Raw genomic sequence first — 23512 nt, 5'->3', positions numbered from 1 at the left:
CTGCTCGCACCCCCCAGGCTGACGGGGTGCCCCCCCCCCCCCCCCCCCCCCGCCACTCCGCCTCCACCTCCGCCGCTTTTCTCCACCTCCCGAGGGAAGGGTGGGGGACATTTGGGGGCAAAGGGGGTGCCCCCACGTTCCTCAGATGAGGCTTGGACCCTCTGGGGGAAAGGGGGCTCTGGCTGCCCCCCCCTTAAAGCGGAAGGGTCCCAAGGGATGTGTTTCCCCCCCCCCCCCCCCCAGCCCTGCAGGTAACATCTCACCCCTTCTGACAGCAGCCGAGGGAAGGTGGCCCCCGGACTCCACGCAGAAATCCTGAGGGAGAAGGAAGAGGAGGAAGAGGAGGAGGAGGAGGGGGAGGAAGGAAGACAAAAATAATAATAATAATAATAATAATAATAAAATAAAAGGACAAGGAAGAGCTTGGACCGGAGCCAGGAGTGGGGAAAGGGCAATCTGGACCTGGCCGCCCTCTCACCGCTGTGCCGGTAAGTTCCTGGGTTGTCCGTCCGTCCGTCTGTCCGTCTGTCTGTCCATCTGGACCCCAGTCTGCAGGTCTCAAAGCGACGGGGGGGGGGGGGTTGTGCAGAGCCCCCCTCCCGCCCCCTGCCAAGCTTTCTGTCTCCGCAAGGGCTGGCTCCCTCTCGCTGTCTGTCCGTCCGTCTGTCCCTGCAGGAGGGGACCCCGGGGACACGCGGACCCGGCCCGGAGCCCCCCACCACCGCCCTGCCGAGGAGCCAGCGAGGGCCCAGCGCGGGGGTCAGCATCGCTCCTGGGGGGGCACCCAGCCCCGCATCGCCCTCCCCGGCCCCGGCGAGCAGGAAAAGCGCCAGCCGCTGGATTTTCGCTTCCTGGGACATCCAAGGGACTCTTCCTCCTCCTCCATGGTCCCCCCGTGCCTCCCCAGGGCCGCTGGCTGAGCCCCCTCGGCACCCCGCCCGGCCCCGCATGGTGCACCCCGACCCTGGAGCAGCCCCCGGCAGCCCCGGCGCTCCCCGCTGCGGCCCGGAGCCCCCCGAAAACAGCCTCGGTGGCGGGGCGGGGAGGCGAGCTGGGACTCCTTCGGGGCGTTAAGATGGTGAAAGCTCCCCGGCCGAGAGGGGCTGCGCGGACGCCAGGCCACCGGGTTAGGGGGGAGCAGGATGGACAGAGCCCTTGGGGCCGGGAGCCGAGGCCGGTAGGGAAGGATGGACTCGCGGAGCTGCCAGGACAGGCAGCCCAGTGACCCCCCCGGCAGCAGCAGCAGCAGCAGCAACTGTAGCAGCGGCAAAAGCGACGGCGAGAGGGAGAGGATCCGCAGCCGGATGAAAATGGTCATCGGGCAGCTGGAAGGCATCTTGCAGGAGCTCAAGGAGGTCGCCAAGGAGCTCCGGGAGGTAGGAGAGCAACGGGGAGAGGACCCGGGGTGGGAGCTGGTACCGGGCGCCCCCCGCCATCCCCCCCCTCCCCCCCCCCCGTCCCAGCCTGAAGCACGGGCACCCTGCCCCTACCAGCCTCACCTCTAAAGAAATGGGGGGAAATAGGCTGTATTTGGTAAAATTGCTCTTGACCTTGATGCTGAGGCTCGCTGCATGCCCAGAGGCATGGCAGCGGTTTTGGGGGGGGTTTAATTCTGCTCTGGGTGTCAGGGACGTGGCTGGAGGCTGGGGACATCTTTGTGGCTGCCCATTGCGTGGGGGCCTTGAGCACGGTGGGGCAGCTTGCTTTTGGGATGGGGCAGTTGTGTCGTTGGGATGGTCGGGTCGTTTCTGGAGATGGGGGAGAGCTGTGTCCCCGCGGGCCGTGCTCGGGCACGTGACACCTCCCAGCCCAAAGAATTCCCTGAAAGCCCTGTTGTCCTTTCTGGGGCTGCTCTGCTTGGTTTGTGGGGTTTTAGGGGAGGTTGTCCCCCAGGGGACACCACATCCCACCACACCACCCCGTTGGGGCCCTCGTCCCTTCAGCAGGCAGCACGCAGAGCAAAGAAAGGCCCCTGCTTCCTGCAGCTCACGTGGGGTAACCCCAAACCCCTTTTGACAAATCCCTGATGGATTAAAAATAGTAATAATAATAATAATAATCAGGAGGCAGAGCTATTTTCCATTTAGCCTGATCTCACTTCACACTCCTCCAGGAGCTTAAAGAGGCCTTCAAAAGGAGGCTGATGGCAATTCATGCCCACTTCAGTGCCCCTTTCACAAAGCTCATGGATTTAGGGCCAGGGGAGACCACCACGAGCATCCGAGCATCCTTTCTGAGCGCTCCAGAGCTTAACTCTCTGGTCCCCGTCCGCCTCTTGGGGCTGGAACACCCCCAGCATCTCAGCAGCATCCTCGGGAAGCTGCCCAAGCCAGGCTGGACCAGCATGTGGAAGAGGGGAAGGGGAAGGGAAGAGGGGAAGGGGCCCTGAGGAGAAGTGTTGTGGCTGGGAGGTGACTCTGGGGGGGAGCCGGCATGTCCTGAGGCACTGGTGACCTCCCACAGGAGGGCCCTTTGTAGCATGGGTAAAGTGGCCAGGTCAGTGGCCCCAAAATCCTCTCCACAAAGGGGTCTTAAACATTGACCCTTCTCAACAAGTCTTTCAGCAGAACCACGTGACCCTACAGCAAGGGGTTGAGTGCCTAAAAAGTGGTGTAAAACAATAAGAGCTGGAGCTAAAGTACACCGAGGCTCACCCAACAGCTCTGGTGGAGCAGAGCTCTCGTGTTCCCCATTCCCGCAGGGCCAGGCCGGCGTTGCCTTGCAAAACTCAACGAAGTGATGAGCCAGGAGGAGCCCAAGGAGATGGGGACAAGGAAGGCAGGGGACACACCATGAGTCCCCGGTGGTGCACACCAAGCCACCAGGTCTACGGCCAGTCATGGGGCTTTGGAGACCCCCACCCTCTCCTCTCCTCCCCCTGCATCCATCCCCTCCTCTCCGGGCTTTGCCGGGTGTTTGGGGCACAGGGCTGGACGTGCTCTGCAAGGAATGGGGCAGATCTGTCCCCAGCCCTGCTCAACCCTCGCTCCCCCAAGCGTTCCCCACCTGAAGGCTGTCGTTCCAGATGTCCATTGTATCCAGGATGCTGTTTTACCAGCCCCTGTGCTCCCACTCTCCCTCCCTCCCTCTTCCCTTTTGTGTATATAATTATTCCCCAGCACTCCACGACAGGGCTGTATTATGTGCGGGGAAAATGATTATTAAATCTCTGCCTGAAATCGCATGCTGGAAGTAAAAATCACGCAGGAGGCCGGGACTGAAGGTGCTTCCGCTGAGCGGGATCCGCATCCTCCACCCCTACTACCCTCATCCTCCATCCTGTCTCTGGTACCCGCATCCTCCATCCCTGATACCCAAATCTTCCACCCCTGGTACCCTCATGCTCCATCCCATCCCTGGTACCCACATCTTCCATCCCTGGTACCCACATCCTCCATCCCTGGTACTCAAATCCTTCATTCCTGGAACCCAAATCCTTCATCCCATCCCTGGTACCCACATCTTTCATCCCCGCTACCTGCATCCCCAGTTCCCACATTCTCCATTTCCAAGCCCCAAAATCCCATGGCGAGTGCCCCGTCACCCCCACGCTCCCCTCTGGGTGCAGCGGTGGGTGCCAGCACACTAGCAGGTGACACCAGGACGTCCCCTGGCATTCCCTCTGCGGGAGGAAGACCTGCAGCGCAACCCTTCCACTAACAAATACCTTAATAATGTCGTAATCGATAGGTGATTAGCTGGGAATGCTTTGGGAAGTTCACGGGGAGAAGGCGGCTCGTTATTCCAGCCACACGTTTTAGAGAGGCACGCGATGATTTTGAACAGTTTAGTGGCTGATGATGCAGCAAATGGCCCAGTGATGCTCCGTCCGCTGGACCAGACAACAGGGCTTGCTCATTCATACGTGTCAGCCTGGGGAGAGGCCCCCGTAACCCAGGTTCTCCTCGCTCGCTTGTAAGCAAGCTCCAATTAATCATTTATTTGCTGTTAAATATTTACCTCCCCCTTGCTGAAAAGTGTTTGGGGAGATGCGGGAACGTCCCATCCCTGGGAAAGTCAGGCTGCGGGGTCGTGGGGGCTGCCAGAGGCTTTGGGGCTGCTCCGTTTCCTGGCAGAGGGATTGCTTTTCAAGGCGACGGTGGCAAAATCCTCAGGGATGATTTGGAGCAGTGGCACAGTTTTAGGAACAGGGAGCAAAACCCACGGTTTGCCCTGGGAGTTGATGCTTGGGGCCAGGAAAGCCTTTAGGAAGGGAGGGGGGGGGACACAGCCACGCAGCCAGACCCCGTCAACGTACCCAAAGGTCCCCACTGCCCCCCTGTTCGATCCCACAGCCGCTCCGCTTCAAAGGCTGTGAGGCAGGGGCCGCTGGATCACTTTGATCCCGAGCATCTCCCAGCCCCGCTCCCGTCCACCCTCTCCTGGAGATGCGTTACCCATCACCGTGCTGCTCCTTCCCACGAAGCCTTTGAAGTCCCCTCTCGTCCTCCTGCACCGTTCCCCGCCTCTCCAGCACCTTTGCCGAGAAATTCCCTCCTGAATGAGAAGCAGCATGGCCAAAATGCCAGAACGCCAGCCGCCGAGCCAGGGCGTGATTTGCAGCCGAGCTGATTACCCAAACTATTTAAAATGAAGCAAAACAATGGTGCTCCAGATGTGCAACATCTGCCTCGGCAGGTATCCAGCTGGGGAGGGGAACACCCGGCCGGGGGCATGCAGGATTTTAGCTAAAGAGCTCCCAGCACTGTCCTTGGGTGCAGGGACCACACACGAGCTCCTGGGGGTGGGGGGAACACCCAGTGCTCCCAGTTGGGTGACTGGTGGTGGCTGGTCCCATGCTGGTCCTGCAGGCTGGGTCTGTCCCATTTAATTGCTTTTTGCTTTAGGATGTTTAGCCCAAGTGTCATGTTTGAGAACATGCAGGATGCTGAGGATTCATTTTTTTGGGGAGGGGGAAGGCCTGGTGTTTGGGGTGGGGATGAGCTCCATCCATTTTAGCTGAAAAAAAATAAGAAAAAACTGCTTTTTGCAACAAAGTGAGACCTACAGGTGAGGGAGGAGGAGGGCACATCCCCTCTTGGCACCCCTGTGGCTCACGCTGGGGACACCCTGACCCCCTCAGCCACTTGCAGCCCCCTAGGCCACACATCATGGGGGTCTCCCCAAAAACCCCAAACCCATGCAGAGCAATGGGGTCCGGTCTGTCCCTCCCTCCCCATCACTCCCATCCCAGCTTGCCCTGCTAAAAGGCTTTGGCAGCCAGATGTAGCAGAGAGGGGGGGAGAAAAGACCAAATCCTGCTTTACATTTAAATCCTCAGCAGGTAGCAAGCGGCAGGGAGGTATTTAACATCCCACCCCCCCACCGCCCATTTAAAATAGAAAGTGCAGCGAAGGGCGCTCCTAAAAATAGAGTGAGCGTGGCTGGTGTGACACTAATCCCCCCGAGGACCTGGGGGGATGGGGGGACGCGGCTCCTCCCGGCACCCAGGTGCCAGCAGCCCCCCAGGGGTCCCGGGGATGGGTGAGGATGAAGAGGAGCTGGGGCCCCCTGGGCTGGGGAGGATGCGCTCACCCTGGAGCTGGTGCCATGCTCGCAGCCTCCAGGAAAACGGAGGTGATCTCATTTTAGCCAAGGGTTTCGGTGAGATCATTTTCTGCCTTATTAAAAAATAATAATAGCCGGGTGTTTCCCAGGCACGGCTCTTTTCCTGCCCTTTTTCCTTCTTCTTTGTCACCACTGAGAAGGAAGAGGTCACATAGGCTTTTTTTTTCACCCTTTCTTGCCCGAAGAAGAAAAAGAAAAAGGAAATAAAAAGCAAGCTGATGGCACTTTGGGGACAGCAGCGATCCTCTTTTCTCATCCAAGTAGTTTCTTGCTGCTGCAGCTCCAGCCGGGGGTCCCAGCTTGCTCTCAGCATCCTCCAGAGCTGAAGCATGGTCAAGGAGGCAAGAAAAGAGGTCTGGTCTCTTGGGCAAGGCCTGAAAGCCTGGGGAAAGCCCCTCACTTTCTGCTGGTGGGGATCAGATGTGCTCCACTTGGCTCTGCCCCGCTCTGGGGACCCAAAGACCCGCTGGGGGACAAGGCTGTGACACAGGGCCAGGGTCTAACCTGGAAGCAGGGTGGGGGATGACCTACAAGCGGTCCATCCAGGAGGCAAGGTACCCACAGCATATAGGGCTGGGGACAAGGACCTGCACAGCTCCACGTCGAGCTGATGTGGGCTCCTGAGCCATGAGCAGGGCGGGATGGGGGGTCCAGGTGGGGCCGATCGGGGCCGTTTCATTGCCACCACGTCCAACACACCCCCAAACACACCTGCATCTTCCTGGTCGGACCTCAGGCAGGGTCTCACCATTCCCAGGGGCTTCCCAATCCAGCGCCATCACCCTGAGCCAAATCCCTGGGGACACCAGGCTGCGTTTTGTCCTCCAGAATGGCCCCAGGTTGCTGGGTGCTGGTTTACGGTGCATTTATGGTATTTTTATAGGGTCTTCCCTAAACTGCTGCATGCTGGCATCTAGCACAGGGGTGAGGATGCACAGAGAAAGGGCATGGGATGAAGGTCAGGGAGAAGCCTCTGCAGTGAAGATGGATTGGGGGGTCTAAGCCTGAGGACTTGCTTTCCTCCAAAAGTGGTCAAAAAACAGGGTAACGGCAGCATAATCACAGAATCACAGAATCCCTGAGCTTGGAAAAGACCTTCAAGATCAGAAAGGATGGAGGGATGGTTTAGCATTGCAATTAATTTTTCTTGGTGGATGAGGAGGTCCACTGGGTGTGATGCTGGTGGAGACGGAGCAGATTTTTGGTGGTTTGTGGGGTGCTTTTGGTGGTGTGTGGATTTTTGGTTTCAGTGTGGACTGCAAGGCGCCAGGATGTTGCTCGTTTATTTGCCTTCCCATCCTTGTTTTGGGAAGCTCATGGTTTCTTTCCACGAGGAAAGGACATGTGGAAGGGCAGCGGAAGGAAAAGGACGGGGAGAGCAGAGCAATCCTGATAAATAGCCATGGAAATGACACGGAAAGGGACACGCTTGTGTGCCAGCCCCTTTACCACGGTGGCACCATGTAGGGTCTGTCCCCTGCAGCACGGTGGGGACACCCCCATGTCCCCAAGCCACCACGGTCCAGCTGGTCCTAGGTATAATAAACACCTTGGAAGGGATGGTGGATTCAGGAACAAGCCTGGAAGCATCCATCACACGACCTGGGGACAGCCCTGCCTCAGTTTCCCCACCTGTGGAGCTGAAATTTATGGGGCAAAGGAGGTGGTGGTCACCGATGGCTCCACACGGCCGGGTGTGAGGGACTAAGGGATGCCACGTGTGTGGGGATTTGGGGTGCCTGCTTCATCCTGCCCCCGGTATTGGGTGGGGGAGAGGAGCCCTCAGCCCAAAGCAGCCATGAGTTGGGCTGGGGCAGGTCTCGGCTGTGGTGGCGGGGTCCATGAGCACCCCAAAAGCGCTGTGTGGTTGGGTGGGCTTCACCTGTCTGTCCGTCTGTCCACCCATCTATCCGTCCGCCCGCAGGTGGTGAGCCAGATCGACCGTCTGACGTCCGACTTCGACTTCGAGCTGGAGCCGGACGACTGGACGACGGCGACGGCCAGCAGCACCTCCAGCAGCGAGAAAGGGGGCACCGCCTTCGAGCTGGGACCCCTCGACTTCACCGCCACCGACATCCTCTCCGACAGCTGGGAGTTCTGCTCCTTCCTCGACGCCTCCACCCCCTCCGACCAAGGGGACGGTCCCGAGCCCCCCCGGCCGCAGCCGCCGCCGTGCCGCCAGCCCGACTACCGGCTGATGAACGGCGGCGTCCCCATCGCCAACGGGCCCCGGGGGGGGACCCCGGACTCCTCCAGCGAGGAGGCGTTCGGTGCCCACCACAGGGGTCCCCACCAGCGGCCGGCTGGCACGCGGGAGCGGGTCCGCTTCAGCGACAAGGTGCTGTACCACGCGCTGTGCTGCGACGACGACGACGGGGACGGCGCCGACGAAGGCTCCCCGGGCGAGGATTGCGGCGAGGAGCCCGGCCGCAAAGCGACCTCGAAGCATCCCCCTGGGGGTGGCGGCGGGGGGCCGGCGGCGGCCCGGCGGCCGACGAGGAACAGCAGCACGCAGACTGTGGCCGACAAAAGCACCCAGACGGTGCTGCCTTACATCAGGCAGAAAAGCAAAAGGAAAAACTGACGCCGGCTCCCGAGCGGGTTGGGGTCGGCCGAGGGTTGGGCTGGGTGGGTGGGGAGCCTGGGAAGGGTCAGAAATATATATATATATATAAATATATATTTAAATACATCGCTACTACGAATAAAATCAAGATGAAAAGGTGGCAGAGAAGGAAAACGTCCAACTACCTACCCGTCGTTTTTGAGGCTCAGGGAATTTTAAACTGTTTTGTGGACGGAAGATGCAGCTCAATAAACTGTTCGTCATGGAGAAATGCCAACCATAACATATATATATCCTATGTATATATGTGCCCAGAGAGGGAAGCCTCTCCTGGGGACGTGGGGACACCGGAGGGGTTGGTGGCAGGGCTGGGGAGGGCAAAGATCCCTCCCTGGGGTGTTTTATCCCTGTTTGCCATAGGCACTTGCTAGGAAATACAAGGAGCTGGTGCAATCTGCTTGCAGGTTTTCTCAAAAAGTGCTCTATATTCACCCGAAATCGTAGCTTGATGCTCTTCCCTTTTATCAGCAGGGAAAACAGGTTAGGAAAAACAAAACAAAACAACAAAAAAAAGAGAACCCACAGACAGTTTTTAGGGGAATTAACCCCAGGAATGGCAACGATGGGTTTTGGGGACCCTCATGGCATCACCTGGGGATGTGGTGCAAGACAAGGCTGTATTTCTGATATTTTATCAGCAACTTTTATAAGTATTTCTGATGCTAACAAACCAGAACCTGCCCACTGATGGGAATCAACCCCCATTAGCTGGAAGAAGGAGTTAAAATCCCTTTTTTTAAAGGGCTTGTAGGCATTTTGTTTTATTTTTTAAGACTTTTTCTCCACTGCAGCTGCATCAGCATCACCTCCTTCTGCATCTCCCTGGGACCCCAGGGCTGGGACCCCAAGACAATTTTATTTTCACAAATAGGGACATCAGGGTTTGGGATGTCCCTGTCCCATGTGCCGGAGAAGGGACAGCCACCACCATGGGGAGACATGGGATAGGACAACTCCTCTTTGCTCCCTCCATTACTCTGCGTGTCAACAGCTGGTTATTTATTTTTATGAGCTGTTTTTACAGCCGGGCCCCATTGGATAGGTGTGATTAATAGAGGCAGCTTTGTTCCTTAATAACTTCTGGAGAAAGACGCCAGGAGGGGCACAAGGCAAAAATTCAGAGCAGCCCAAGCTGCACGCAACGTCCTCGTGCTCTTCTGCATGCCCAGAAACAAGCACAGAGGGGTTTTGCTGGTATTATTTAGCAGGAAAACCTGCTTGGGTGGGTTTGGGGGTGAAATTCAAGAGGAGGATAGGGGTTATTATTAATAGAGTTAGAGAGGATAGGGGTTAGTATTAACAGAATGTTAATTAATAACATCCATCAGCCCATGCCAAAAACTGCTCAAACTGACTCCAAGCAAGCCCCAAATACCCAGGGAAGGTCAGGATGGGGTCATCCCTCCCTGTTCCCTGTTCCTAACCCTTTCTCACCCCCCCCCCAAAAAACACTGGAAAAGCCCCAAACAGCGGCCATCACCTCACGAGAGCTGGCGGAGGAAGGGGCAAAGGGCTCGTGTTTCTTCCAGAAGCAATAAAGAAACAATCAGCAAATAAAACGAGGACACGACCCGGAACGGCGGCTCCGGCTGCTCTGCGCCCCGGGGATGAGATGCGACAGCTTTGCTAATTCTTGCCCTTTCCTCGCCTGCCGGCGGGTACCGTGCCGGCGTTTGGCACGGTTTGATGGGTTTTAAAGCAGAATTTTGGCTTTGCATGCGAATCAGCTCCCTCCGATTGGGGCCGGTGAGCAAAGCGAGTTCCTCGCTTCCGCCATCCTGGGGGGAAAACGCACAGAAATGGGCTACCTGGGGAGGAGGTCGGGGAAAATAAAAGCAAAATGAAGCCAGGCTCCCCAGGAGCTGTGACAACACCTGCATCCCAAACACCTTGAGAGGCTCTTGGCTGCTCCATCTTCTGTAAAAGCCCAGGAGCCCTTTGTGCTGGGGGAGCCCGTGGGCCCCCAGCCGCATCCCCCCCCGCCTTGGTGGCCCCCTCTTTGCCCCGGTGGTCCCCGGGGACCACGCATTGCTTGGGGCCAGGTGCTGGCCGTGGCTGGAAGACAAATGCTTTGTTTTTCCAAGGGAGAGGCTATGCCTTCTGCCTCTGCTAATGTACAGCATCTTGTCTTATTTGTTCCTTGCTGTTCCACAGCTGAATTACTGCAAGTAATGTACCAGCGCCTCGTGCAATGCTTCTTCTTTATAACCACGCAGTCGGCTCGCCTTCAGGCTCTCCTTTTGGATTTCAGGGCCAGCCGGGAGCTGTTTCCACCTCGGGATGCTGAGGCTCTTCCCTCCTCATCCTTGCCCATCCAGCCCTGTGGCGCTCTGCGCAATGGGGGAGAATAAAAGGATGCTGCGGGGCAGGAGCATCCCAAAAACACAGCTGTGTCCTCCCCAGCCTGATTTCACTCTGCAATGCAGCGAGCGGGGGGTCGCATCCTCCCCGGCTCTGCTTATCTCCAGCAACGCTTCCGCTGCGTGCTCTGGACCTGGATAACCGCCTGGCGGAGGTTATCTCCTGGCAGAACGCCTGCAGGAGGAAAATGCGTTGCTCACAACAGCTTCCACCTCCCCCCCAGATCGTTCCTATCTCTCTCCCTGGGTTGTTATCGCCGAGCCCTCCTGGTGCCATGGGATGGAGACGCAAGAACCAAGCCTGGCTCTCAAGGTCCTGCCTGCTCCACTGGGAGAAGGGAAGGTGGGGATGGGGAGGTGGGAAGGAGCCAGCCCACCACCCCCAGGGAGGGACAAGGGGGGCAGCGGGTGGCAATAAGAAGCCCAGAGTATTGGGCAAGGTGGTGAGGATGAAGCAGGTCCAAGTCTCAGTGGGAATAAATGGGTAGGATCAACGGGGCATGGCCAGTGTCAATAGGACATGGATGTGGAGGTAGACATGGCCCATTATCCTTCCTGGGCTGGGGTCAAGAGGATTCAGGTTTGGTCCTCCGGTGGTAATGCCTGGGCTTGACCTGGACGCAGCTCTTGGTATCCCAACAGCTAACACACGTCTATTTATCATGATAGGAATCGTCTCTTGCTGCATGGTGGCTGGGTGCTCTCCCACCACTGGGTGGCAGTGGGTGCCCACGCACACATGTGCATGTGCCACCGTCCTTGTCCTCATCGTCCCTTCCTCTTGCACCCTGCCAGCGCATGGGGACCATGCTGATGGTGCCCCTGGTGTTCCCTGGTGGCCCCGTGTCACGTCACCTCCATGGTTGCCATCTTCCCTTGCACAACCCATTGTGGACATGGGGATGCCACAAAGCACTGTCCCCAAACACAGCTGGAAAGAGAGGATTTGAGGCCAAAAACGTCACTTAGACCCCAAGTCCCATAGGTAGCAGCAGCTATTCGGGTCTTGTCCCCACCATGGGATGGGGGCTGCTTGGATGAAGTTCCAGCACCCACACCAGGCTCCTGCACTCACCCCTGGGGACAAGTTGCTCAAAGCACCAATTCCCCTTCACAAACATCCCCCAGATGAGGACAGCAGCTGCTGATGACCCCTCAGCAGAGCCCCAGGACCCATCTGTCCCCCCAGGGCTCTCATGATGGCCACAGGATTCGGCCAAGCCTGCAGAAAGGCAGCGGCGCCAGAGCAGCCCTGGAGGTGCTTGTAAGACAAGGGATGACATGCTTGATGGGACTTCTTAATTAGCTCTCACTAAGCCAAAATGTACCGGGGCTCCCCTGGCAGAACAGCGTCAGACAAAACATTAATCATGCTCCAAATAAATAATTAAAATGTTGTGGCTCTTGGAAAGAAAAATAATAATAATGATGAGTGGGGAAAATGAAAGCTGTTGGCTTTGATGCCACGGCCCTGGGGACAAGTGGGGCCGTGTCCCCAAGGCCACCTGAGCCAGGAGGGATTTTGTGTTCAGCCAAGTCCACAGCCAAAGTCCCAGGGTGTCAGAGCTCCTAAGATCCTACACTGGTGGTGGAACACATCCCTACCTCAGCTCTGCATTGAAATGTGAATTTTTAGCAACCATCTCCCATGGCTCCAAACACTGGATGTGGCTTGGGCAGTGTCCTGGGACATTATCCGTGGTTACCACTAAATTTCACGCTCCGGTGGGTGGGAAAATCACCCTGGGAAAATCCATTCATGCATCACTTAGGGAGCACTTTGGGGAGAAAACAACAAAAAGAGGCTCAAAAAGAAGAAAGCTCTCTCTCCCCATCCCCTTTTCGCCCAAGAAAAGACGATTGCTCAGTGCGAGCAAGGCAGAGCTTAAATTATGCATGGGGCCATTGGGATGGAGGAGGGGGGTTTGGGAAGAGCTGATCCCATCCGCATGTTTAAAGCCGGAAGCCTCATGGGTGGGCGGCATCCCTGGCCTTCTTCCTCCTCCTCCTCCTCCTCTCCCGAAAGCTCTGGTTTCAGCCATCTTCTGTGTTTCAAAGCAGCCAAGGCAGCTCCGGTTCATCCCTGTTGCTTTTGGGTTACGTAGGGTGCAGGGGACACCCACGCAGCCGCCCGGGTCCGCCAAACCCATTTTATTACATTAATATTTGCTGGTAATGAAGTTAGATAGCACTTGGAGCCCCAATCAAATTAGGAAAGCTATAATGAACAAGAAGTGGTGCATTAATTCATTAGCGGGGAATTACACTAAATTATCTCAGCAAATACGGCAAAACTTTAATTTACCAGAGGTGTTTTCAAATGGCTTCTGCTCCTTCACATCCATTTCCACCACGGCACGTTTTTTTAAGGCAGGGAAAACAAGATAAGTGAATTAACTCCAGCTCTTTGGGGAGATGCTGCTGTCTTGCGGACGGTAACAGATACCCAAAAGAGATATCGGGAACTCTGCTTTTCCTCCCCTTCCCCAGGTCTGTGCACAGAAAATGGATATTATTTACAACAAACAACCCGACTTCACCTTTGCAAAGATTCAGGCTAACTTTCTGCTTTGCTAATCACCATAGAAAGTGGGAAAGAAGGAAAAAAAAATAAATCTGTAGCAATTTACTCGAACACGTGCAGACAGAGCATTAATAATGTACATCTTTGGGAAACTAGCCCTGAGACAGGGCAGCCAATTTGTGCTTTAAAGCGTAAATTTGGGCATCTGAGCTTTGTGTCCTCCTAGAGAACGTGGGGATGCAGAGGGCTGAGGAAGGACACAACTCGTGCAACTTCCTCAGCCTGGAGCGACTTGAGAAATAAAGACAGAAGAAAAAACAGTTCATTCTCCCTGCTTTAATACTTTTTATTATTATATTATTATTATTTTAAGAGGTTTCCCACATGCTCACAAGGCTCCAGAGGGTGCCAACCGAGCACCACCTCCATCATGTGACAGCATGGCTAAAGCCTCTGAGATGTGGCCAAAGCACAGCCAAAAAAACAGTCTCCTGCTTCTGCCCCCCACTTCTTCTGGGGCAAGGTCCAGAGGATGCTTTGGGCCATAAATAGGGCTGGAAAGTCCTTGGGATGTGCAGCTGCCTGTGGGGCTCACCCCAACCCCACGAACCTCTGTGACCTCCATCGGTTTTGTGTCTAAATCATGAGGCAGACAGCTTGGGGCTGATAGGGGAGGCTTGTTCCTTAGAAATTTAGTTGGGTTGCTTTTTTAAAAAACAAACAAACCCACACTCAATTCTCATTGCACCACATATCCTTGCTTAAAAAATATGTGCAACACCATGAAGTGGAGGATAAGTGTGTGCCGTGGTCAGAGAAGGACGTCTGCCAACCCCAAGCCTTTGGGTGCTGTGATGAGACAATACGGAAGGGCTAAAGTGAACATTTCTTCCTTTCTCTTGTTTTTCCTTCCTCTGGTGGATGCTGCATCTCCCAGAGCATCTCCAGCCTACCAGACCGTCTTACGGTCTCCCAAAAATCCACCCCATAGGGACACAGCCCTGCACCACAACCTCCAAATGCACCCAGACCCACCATCATCTTGCAGCAGTGAGTTCCCTTTCTTGGGAAAGCCTTCAATTAATTATTTTTACAGCCTTTAATTATCCTTGCTATGGTCCATGCCCAGAGAGGGACATTTTGGAGCAGCTACTCTAGATGGCACTTACACTCGCACCACTTCCACAGGGCAGTGCAAATCTCCAAATGAACGTGGGCAGCAGCTCATTTGTACCTTTAAATCCTTGTAAGTACTACCTGATGTTCTTCTGTGTAGTAAATTATTTTTTTTCTTTTAATTAATTGCCTTGAAGACCACTTAGAGCTTATCACTAGCATCTCCATACAATGTGGCACTTACAGCAAGTGGGAGACACCAGTGAATAACTGCACTGCATCCTCATTCCCATTATTAATTCCCACAAATTGATTGTTCTGCCAGCATCTGCAGCTTTCTAATTAAGTCTTTACTCAGGTGCTCGTGCATACGAGGGAAACAAAAGCTAATAAAGCCCAGAAGCAGGAGATAGGGGGCTGGGGAGAGATGTGGTGCTCATGAGGCCAGGGCAAAGGCATTGCATCTCCCACCTCCACCAGCAGCATCTTTGAGATGCACACTCTTCACAGAGGGGGGAAAATTCCAATGTAAGGGGATTTATACCACAATTAATCAGGTTAGAAAGCAATCTCTGGGTCTTATGCTAAGCAAGGAGCAGGTAGGAAGCAAGAAGTTATTTACAATGTGCTTTGCTCCTTGGAGCTCAGCTGGTTAGGGAGCAGACATGCAGGGACAGCCTGCTTCCTGCCCTCCTGCAGCCAGGGAACGTTGCTTCCTCCCTCTAGTAAGCTGTGGGGAAATGTTTCTGGATTAATACTAGAGAAATAATAGGTGTGCTAAGTCAAAATATTAAAAAAACAAAACACACAAAAGCTGGCAAGGTAGAAGCTGACTGCTCAAAGCAGCAGTAGCAGACATGCAGCCCCTTCATTGCTCAGAAAGGGGCCAGCAGGAAAGTTTTTTTTTTTTTCCTGCTACAGGCAGGTCTTGAGAGAAGATCTGAACCCAGAGGGATGCAACACAGCTCAGAGCCCCCCAGTCACGCTCTGCTCCCCCTTGCTCAGCCTCCCCTGCTGCCAGCACCACCACCACCACCCCAGGTGCTCCTCACATGCTCCCTGTGCCGGCTTTCACCCAACAGACCACCAGATTCGTACCACAGCAAGAGAGAAGGTTCATGCTTAAGCAGCCAAAAAGTAGCTAGATTTCCCCCATTTCCTTATCTGGGGGCTGAAGGCTTTAGAAGGGTGAGGTGAAGTCTTCTGCTGGTGGCTGCCTTCCTAGAGGAGCACCAGGTCCCAGGGAAACCCCGAGGCATCAGACAACAGTGACAAGAGCAGCAGGTTGCACATCTCCTTAGAGGATGGGAAGAAAGTGGTTTTAGAGTTGAGTGAGGAGCCTCAAGAAAGATGAGTGGCTTGAAGAGGACCTCCTGTAGAGGCCAGCCTCCAGGTCCTGCCCAGAGGACAAGGCCAGCCTCCATGCCCCTAGGAGGACCATTGGTATCCCCTTGGTCTGCCCTGAGCATCACAGCCTGGCCATACACACTTAGCACAACCTCATGTCCCCTGTCATCAACTCAACATAAAAAAAGTATTTTTTTTTTTAAAAAAAGGGGGGGTTCAGCTCCCGCACAGAGTAGCTCGTGCATAAAACATGAAGGCTGATGGCCTGACCAAGGAAAATCTCAGCCTCCCCAAAAAGCTTACATGGCTGCCTCATTTTTCCACCTGATTATTTCAGCTCAGCTACATAATTCATTTAAAAAAACAAAAACACAGAACTACGAAACATCTTCCCCAGGCACATCGTCCCCAGGCTCTCAAATCCAGCTCGTTCTGGGCTGGGGTTCCTGCTTTGCACCCCGCACAGCCCATGGAGCACAAGTGCCAAGCTCATCTCTCCGTGCAAACAGGATCATTTCCGTGACAAGAGAGGTTGCATAAGGGTGTTAGGGAAGGCTCATTTGCAGAGATGTAGCCCTGCTCAGGCTTTGTTTGAGGATTGTAAGGAGAATTGGCAGCACTAGACTGCAGCCTAATGGCTAGGGAATTGCAACCCAAGGGCTTAAGGGCAAAAGACAAATATTCCAGCATTCAGCTGCCAAGCAGAGGCAATGCCTTTAATCAGCAGCAGCTTTCAGAAGGCACTAGCAAAAGGAGAGGACCAAAAGCCAAGAACTGGAGCTGCAGGCATCGCTCTCAGCCTCACTGCTTTGCCCCTTTGTAGTTTCTCCCTAGGGCCAGGAGCAGTTTGCTCAGCTCAGAGGGGGCTACTGCTGCTGCTCAGGGATGAAAAGCAGCTCTCTGCAGGATGCAACAGACTGGTCTGATCCCAGTCTAATCCCATCCCTGCTTCAGTGGTGGCTTCAAGAGCTCGTGGTCACCCCATGAGCTGGCTTACCTGGTTCCCGAGCACAGCCTCAAATGCCATCCCATCAGGGCAGGGGCTGACCGCTGTCCCTCCTCACCACCAAGATCACAAAGGGAAGACAAACTTTTTTTATTATTAGGTACAGGGAGTTACAATGACATTCCCAGAGGGCATCTGCACTTTCTGCACACAAGAAATATTCCAAGGGCAGTTAAGCTCAGCACAGCAGCTGCTGCAAGCATGGTGACTTGGACCAGCGTAGGAAGTCCTTCAGCAGCACCTAGAAGAGAGAAATCCCCTTACTACACATTTTATGGCTTTCCACCATCTGGCAGTGGCACAACATGCAGGCAGTATAGGGGTAAAAAAGCCCCCCAGACAGTTTTTTTCAGCAGATACACCAGAGAGTCCATCTAGGCACGAAATCATGGAGGAATTCACTATTAGATCAACCTGGAGTCATCTTCAGAGAGGTGAAGGCACAGCCACACAGACACATACCCTGCGGTGCCCTCCCTGCTGGCACAAGCCGTCCCGAGGCACTCCGTAACCCCTGAGCTGGGTCAAGGATTAACAGTGGTCCAACTGAGACTTCAGCCTCTGCTGCCCTTGAGGACCCACCTAAGAAGAGATGTGGGTGAGTGAGCTGGCAGGTGAGGCAATTCCTGATCCATTGGAGTTTCAGGGTTTACAGCGAGGTGGTTTTGTGTAGCTTTATACAAAAGGGAGAACTATTTGCCCAAGGACAGCAGAGAAGAGCCAAGCTCATCCCCAAGAGGTGACATCTCAGACCTTCCAGCATCTCAGCCACCCCAGCCTGGGAGGTCACCAAATTAGGGCCGCATTTTGGGGCACACCGAGCCCTACCTTGCCTGGAAGAGATGTCTCTCCCCAAGCGCCTCCCTGGCCACCTGGCCAGGGGGTTATTTCTCCGGGAGTAGCCTCCATACAGTGCACAGTTGCCCGTCTCACAGCAGCTGCAGATGTCCCCGGTGCCCTCCACGGGAGCCCAGCTGGAACAGAGCCACCTGTGAGCCCTCTCCTCCGGGCTGCCCCCTGCCCAAGCCCCCCAGGTATACTCACAGGCTGCTGGCTTTGTTGAAGGAACAGGCCTTGTTCAGTGGGTTTGGGGCCTGGTCAGCTGGGGAGACCTTCAGGTGGCAGGTGATGTAGATCTGGAAGGGAAATTAAGCCAAAATCCCCAGGTTGGGGTGATTTTTTTCATGCAGGACAGCACTGCTCTTGTGCGGGCAGGGCCAGGGGGTCAGACACATCTCACCAGGTTCCTGTCATCTCCTGCGAACTTGAAAGCATCGACCACAAACTGCAGCGTTTCCTGCCTCGGCCGCGGGGACACAAATGCTGAGGTGGTGTCATCGGCTCTCCCATCCACCAAGCACCTGGACAGGGAGCAGAAGTCAGGGACATCCCAACAAGCTATGGCACCGCCACGCAAACCGCGCTGTCCCCCCTTACCCGCTGAGGTCAATCAAAGAGTAGCGGGGCGAGGAGCTCCGGTCTGCACTCGGAGTTGCCACGCAGTCCTCCACAAAGAGGCGCAGGGGCACGTGGCCCCCCACCACAACATCGGCCTGGAGGTGCAGGCTTTCCCCCAGCTGGAAGCCGTTGGAGAGCCTCTCGGAGCTCCAGTCATCTGGAAGGCACAGTTGAAGCCACAGGTTGCTTTGGCAAAAAGCATGCTGCCCTCCCTTTCTTGTGGGACCTCCTAACTGACCAGCAACCCCATATATCCCTCCTGTAAAGTGTGGGGTAACCCAGCCCCTAGTTTTTTTGGGGATCTCAGCATTCACGGCCAGGAGCAGGTATCAGAGGGGGCACCCACCGCTCATGAGGCGCAGGGAGAACACCAGCTTCTCTTCCCCTGACAGCGTGGAGTGGAAGGGAGCCCAGGTAGGCTGGACAGCATTGCTGCTCACGTTGCTCTTCCTAAAAGCATAAGTATGTCAGCAGAGATGCCACCACCACCCTAGGTCCGTAGGAGCAGAGACATTGCCTCATTGGCTCACCTGGGGTAGTGACACTCGATAGGAACCACGGCTGGGCTGGTTCTTACAATGACCGCGTTGCCAGCAGCAGTGGGTTTGTAGAACAAGCTTGTTTTGTAGATCAGGGAGTCTGGGGTCATCTGGAAGGGACATGGGAGAGCTGATAAGTCAGCAGAACAAACGGGTCAGCCCAAACCTCAGCACTGTCAGGCACCCAGCACCAGGACCTGCAGCTCCATCAGCCTGTCCTCCACATTCAGGATGCCATGATTTGGGCTGGCATCTCAGCACCTGAGAATAAGACTGACCTCATAAGAGGTCAGTCTTGAGGGCCACCACCCCAAGAAGTGCCCACACCAGCTGGGCAAGTGCGGTAGGACAAAATGCCTGAAGCCTCCTTCCTCCTAAATAAGTGGGAGGACATCAACTCCTCTGGCTCTTGAAGAGGTAGAAGAAAAGCACTACAAGCCTTGCTTGCCATTCAGTGGATTCACCTAGGGCTCAGGGACAGCATGCATACTCCCAAAACCAGCCCTGCAATGGTCCCAAGGCACTTCACTTAAGAGCTACTGTTAGCAGACGTACCCCTCACCCCAACCTCAACCCTTGGCATCACCTTTACTATATCATTTCTAGAACTGAGCCACTCCCAAGAAGAATTAGGCAGCACGTTACTACTTACTAGTCCCAAATAACCCCCATTTAATCACCCCAGTGTGGATCAAAGCCCATTAGCCCACTACCCAAGCAGCAGCACCAGGGATGGAGCAGCCCCTCACCCTAGCACCCCACCTCACCTGTAGGGTGCTGCCACACTCGTGCAGCCCAGCCACGAAGGTCACCACTTTCTCAGCAGCATTTTGGGCCGTGGCCGGGCAGCTGGCTGTGCCCAGGGTCAGGTCCCCAGCCCGGACCAGGCGCCCGGTGCCAAAGAGATCCCGGTGCACTGTGAGCACCATCTGTGCCTCCTGGCACTGCACGGCCACGGGGTGCAGGGGGGCGGCAGCCTGGAGCTGGGAGACATCCACCCATGCCCATGGGGAGGGCTGGGAGAAGGAAGGCACCTGGTGGTGCCATCTCCACGAAGAGTCCCCTCGGACCCTCAAGACCCCTGAGTCCCCTGGGGAGAGATCCCAGGGGCTGTAAGACACTGCTTCAGCCAGTGCCCAGCACAGCAGAGCAATACCCAGGCTGCTTCCAGACCCCATCCTGAGCCTGACAAAACCAGCAGATAGAGAAGAGGCTGCTCAGGAGCCTTTTATACCAACTCCCTGAAGAGCAGATGGGATGCACCTGGGGGCCTCCACCCAGCCCTTGGAGCATCCAGGGACAACCCAGGTCAATGAGACCCAGCTGGGACACCCCTCCCTCGAGGGGCAGGGGGGAAAATCTCACCAACCCCACACCTGGAATTGCCCCAGGGCATTGTCCCATGTCTTCCTGCCTTGCCTGGTGGGGGTGGCATCAGGCACTTGTTTGGGGACAAGAGGTCACCATGGTAGGAGAACAGACAGAGGGCTAATGTGGTGGGGACGTATTGCATCCCACCATATTTCCATGGACCGCAGGTTTTGCTGACCTCCTGAGCATCCCTGATACCAGAGAGCCGCAGAACCAAGCCCAGGGGTGGCAACAAGATGGGATCTAGGCCCAGCAGCCCCCATGGCCACAGCATCCCTTGTGCCTGTGTCTGTGTCCCCTTCCCTATGGCTGAACTGGAGCCAGTGTTGGCCACTGGTTGCCAAGGACTCGGCCACCATCCCACAAATATTTCTGGTCTCCTGCACATCAGATTACCCAAAACCCATGGTGTGGTGCACTGCTCAAGGTGGCACTTTCAGACACAGAGAGGACTTTCAGAGCTCCTTCAGCTGCCAAATCCACCTGGGCTCCGGCCCGTGCATGCTGGCAATCTGTCCGTGCTCGATTTCATGGGTATCTGCGCTGGGTAATTGTATGTCGAGTAATGAAGGCATCATAACCGGCTTATTTGCATAGAAAGCAGAGGTACAAAAGCCGATCTTCCCATAATAGCAGCTGATAAGTGAATGGCAGGCATAATCAAGAGATTAATTGGCCCTCATGTGTTAATTATGCTAATTGGCACAGCTGCTTGTGCGTACAGTAGGATGACTAATGGCTGTACATGGCTGTGCTGGGTGGAGGGGCTGGGGTCACGCAAAGCTGCTGGCAGTGGGGTCTCCTCGGCATGGGGACAATGCCCTGGTGTTGAACAAGCCGGGGGGAGGTGTTCTTAACACAAGTGGTTGTGTTCACGGTATGTTTCTACAGGAGCATTGCATGCATGACCCATAATGTGGGTTTTACGGGATGAAGCATCTTCCGCCCCTCTGCGGGGTGGATTTGGGGTTACGCGTGCTGTGTGGCCTCGGGGGAGGCAGCCAAATCCCAGCAGCGCCCACCTTTGCTGCAGGCCCATGCATTACACATCTGCTGTGGTCTCCCTGAAGCGTGGATAGTTTTATGAGTGATGAATAAATGATACAACAAGAAAAACCTCTCTGGCAGCTCAGGCTCTCTTTATTAATTCAGCTAGCAGTGGGTCATCTCCAAGCCCAGCTCATGCCCTGCGCTCGCTCGGTGGAGGGGAGATTGATGAGCCTTAAACATTGCCAGATAAGCATTCAATTCCCCGATTAATACAGTATTTAACACTCCAGTGAAAAAAGTGGAGTTTCCAGGAGCTGGGGTGGGAAAGGCTGAATCTGATGGGTGGGAACGGTTTTTATTCTCATTTGGGAGATGAGATCAATAGGCAGAAAAAAAAAAAAGAAGAAAAACAAACAAACAAAAAAAACAACCACACATAAAAATAAAACACATCAAGGAAAACACATCCACCACCTCCCGGCAACATCCATCACTGTGATCTGCATTTAATGGCTCTGAAGGAATAACCCTTCCCATCCCTGGCTATAGATTTCCTCCGGTGGTGAAGGACACCGGGGGACATCGGCTTTCTCTTCACATACACCGGCCGTCCTTGCCTGCGCTTAGAAGAGCTCGGAGCAAACCGTGCTAATGTTGGCAAGAAGGGAAAAGCCCAGGGTTGGGTGGGCACCATCCTTCCTCTTCAGCCCTTCAGGGAGGAATGGGGGCGCCCAGCTTGGCCGCGTGCCGCAGAGCGCATCAGCACCTGCGTTTTCCCTGAGATTGGAGAATGATTTCGTGCACAGAAAAGAACTGCACTGTCAGCACTTCTTCTCTCCATGGCTCATCCGTTTGTTTGCCAGGGTGCTTTTTTCACTGGAGTGTTAAATACTGTATTAATCGGGGAATTGAATACTCATCAGGCAACGCTTTAGCAACTTCTACTTACCTGAGACAGCACATGCTTCTCCAAGGCTCATTGAGCAACAACAACCTCCTCGCCTCCCGCCCCGAGAAAATGATGCCATCACCCCGTCTGCAGCCCAGATCCTGCTGGCGAGAGCATCGTCCAGGGATTTGGCTCCCGGTCATGACACGGCATTAAAAAGGCACCCGAGCCACCCCATTATCACCCTTCCTCACCCTCATCCATCCCAAAGGGAAACGAGCCCCTGGGCACACGTGGGAAAAGAGTGCGAACGCACTCCAGGTTTGAAAATGAATGCCAGGTAGGGGCTTGTAAGAAATTCCCCCGTTTCATTTCAAATCTCTCTTTTGAGTCAACGAGATAAATGCTCCTTCTGGTTCAGATTGCGTCTAACTGCTGATGGATAAATTGCTCAAGTTGCCCGTGACAAATCACGCCGGATAGCCAAGTCTGTAATTAAAACGTCTCTCAGCCCCTCGGTTCACTCTGACATATCAGGACCAGATGCACTGTGGCAGCAGGGAATAACCCGTCCGGGACTCGGCTCCAAAAAATGGGTCCCAGGAGAGAGCAACTGATTCTGAAAATACCAACTCCTCTTTAAAAATAGCAGTGCTTTGAAAATGCCACTTTTTAATCCCCACTGAAAGGATTTAGGTACCAGGCAAGAGTTTTTCAAAGCCTTTTTCTGCCTGAGAAGATGCTTGTGAGTGCTCGGGCATGGTTTTTGGAGTAGGTGGAGGACGATGGCTTTGAGTTGGCTTCAACTTCCACATTTGTTCCCCAAGCAGAGCTTCTTATCAGGAGGAAAACGAAAGGGAAATGAAACAAAATGTGGCCGTATGGAACACGCGGGCTCAAAGGGCAAGGCCATTTCGGATGGGATGAAATGCCCTCTTTCACACCAAAAGAGAGCGTTTCGTTCGGGTGTTTGCAGGAAAATGGGAACCACCAGTTAACAAGCATCCTGGATTTCAGATGGATTTTTTTTTTTCTGGATGCTGCTTAGTCAGGAGAAGCTGCGAACAAAGGTGGAAAGTGATTTTAAAAACCCTCTGCTTCCATCTGCTCTCATCCGTGACCTTAGGGCTTTGCTCCTCACCTTCAGCAGCTGGCTGGGAGGAAAGTCCACGTTCCTGGAGCAGAGACCCAGGAGCTGAGCAGGTTTTTAGGGGAACAAGAAGCGAACGTGCTTGCGTTACGGCATGGGGGTGTCCTAAAACATCCCATTTCCTCTCTGTGCAGTGGCTCCCATTGGGAATTACAGAGCAGTTGATGCTGGAAATCACCTCTGGAGACCATTTAGTCCAAATCCCCCAGTTCATCTCATGACAAGCACCATGGAGGCATTGCCGCATCCCACCCCATTAACCTGCAACTAGCTGTTTGCATCCCCCCTCCATAATTAAATCCACAGGAGAAGCTGGCGGTGGTGGAAGCATGTGTGCTGGTGGAGCTATCTCGGGATCTTTAAAGACCGTGAAGGTCCCGAGCTTCAGGACGACTCGTCCCATCACTCATCAGCGCCGGGCAGGGAGGGTTAATGGCTTTATTCGCCCAGCCCAGCGTCTGGGTGCTAACTAATATTAATGGTACCTCCTGGCACCTCGTTAAAAATTGCACTAGTGCTTAATTCAGGCTGTACATCATGGCCCCTAAATGAAATAACCATCCATCCC

The 23512-nt window shown here is 54.7% G+C and overlaps 2 protein-coding genes across 2 annotated transcripts; one reads left to right on the top strand and one right to left on the bottom strand.

The window, feature by feature from the left end:
• Positions 1–829: 829 nt before the first annotated feature.
• Positions 830–8197, top strand: INSYN1 (inhibitory synaptic factor 1). Its single transcript, XM_048081547.2, has 2 exons — positions 830–1376; positions 7493–8197. Exons 1-2 carry the CDS (start codon positions 1188–1190, stop codon positions 8150–8152), a joined length of 849 nt encoding a protein of 282 aa, XP_047937504.2. The 5' UTR covers positions 830–1187; the 3' UTR covers positions 8153–8197.
• An 8415-nt stretch (positions 8198–16612) lies between these two features.
• On the bottom strand, positions 16613–19762 carry LOC106044170 (zona pellucida sperm-binding protein 3-like). The gene is made up of 9 exons (XM_013194065.3): positions 19312–19762; positions 18536–18654; positions 18352–18455; positions 17985–18162; positions 17788–17908; positions 17592–17683; positions 17376–17521; positions 17010–17129; positions 16613–16788 (listed from the first exon to the last, which is right to left on the bottom strand). Exons 1-9 carry the CDS (start codon positions 19720–19722, stop codon positions 16658–16660), a joined length of 1422 nt encoding a protein of 473 aa, XP_013049519.3. The 5' UTR covers positions 19723–19762; the 3' UTR covers positions 16613–16657.
• Between the last annotated feature and the right edge of the window lie 3750 nt (positions 19763–23512).

The sequence above is a fragment of the Anser cygnoides genome, chromosome 11, assembly GCF_040182565.1.
Source record: "Anser cygnoides isolate HZ-2024a breed goose chromosome 11, Taihu_goose_T2T_genome, whole genome shotgun sequence".
NCBI lineage: Eukaryota > Metazoa > Chordata > Aves > Anseriformes > Anatidae > Anser > Anser cygnoides.
Note: the sequence above shows the minus strand (reverse complement) of the source record. Positions and strands in the feature narration are given on the sequence as shown.

Coding starts and splice junctions, on each gene's coding strand:
- LOC106044170 (XM_013194065.3), bottom strand. CDS start 19,722: ATGGGGTCTGGAAGCAGCCTGGGTATTGCTCTGCTGTGCTGGGCACTG. Junction 18,456..18,535: donor ATCGAGTGTCACTACCCCAG/GTGAGCCAATGA, acceptor TTATGCTTTTAG/GAAGAGCAACGTGAGCAGCA. Junction 16,789..17,009: donor AGCAGGGAGGGCACCGCAGG/GTATGTGTCTGT, acceptor TCTCTCTTCTAG/GTGCTGCTGAAGGACTTCCT.
- INSYN1 (XM_048081547.2), top strand. CDS start 1,188: ATGGACTCGCGGAGCTGCCAGGACAGGCAGCCCAGTGACCCCCCCGGC. Junction 1,377..7,492: donor TCGCCAAGGAGCTCCGGGAG/GTAGGAGAGCAA, acceptor GTCCGCCCGCAG/GTGGTGAGCCAGATCGACCG.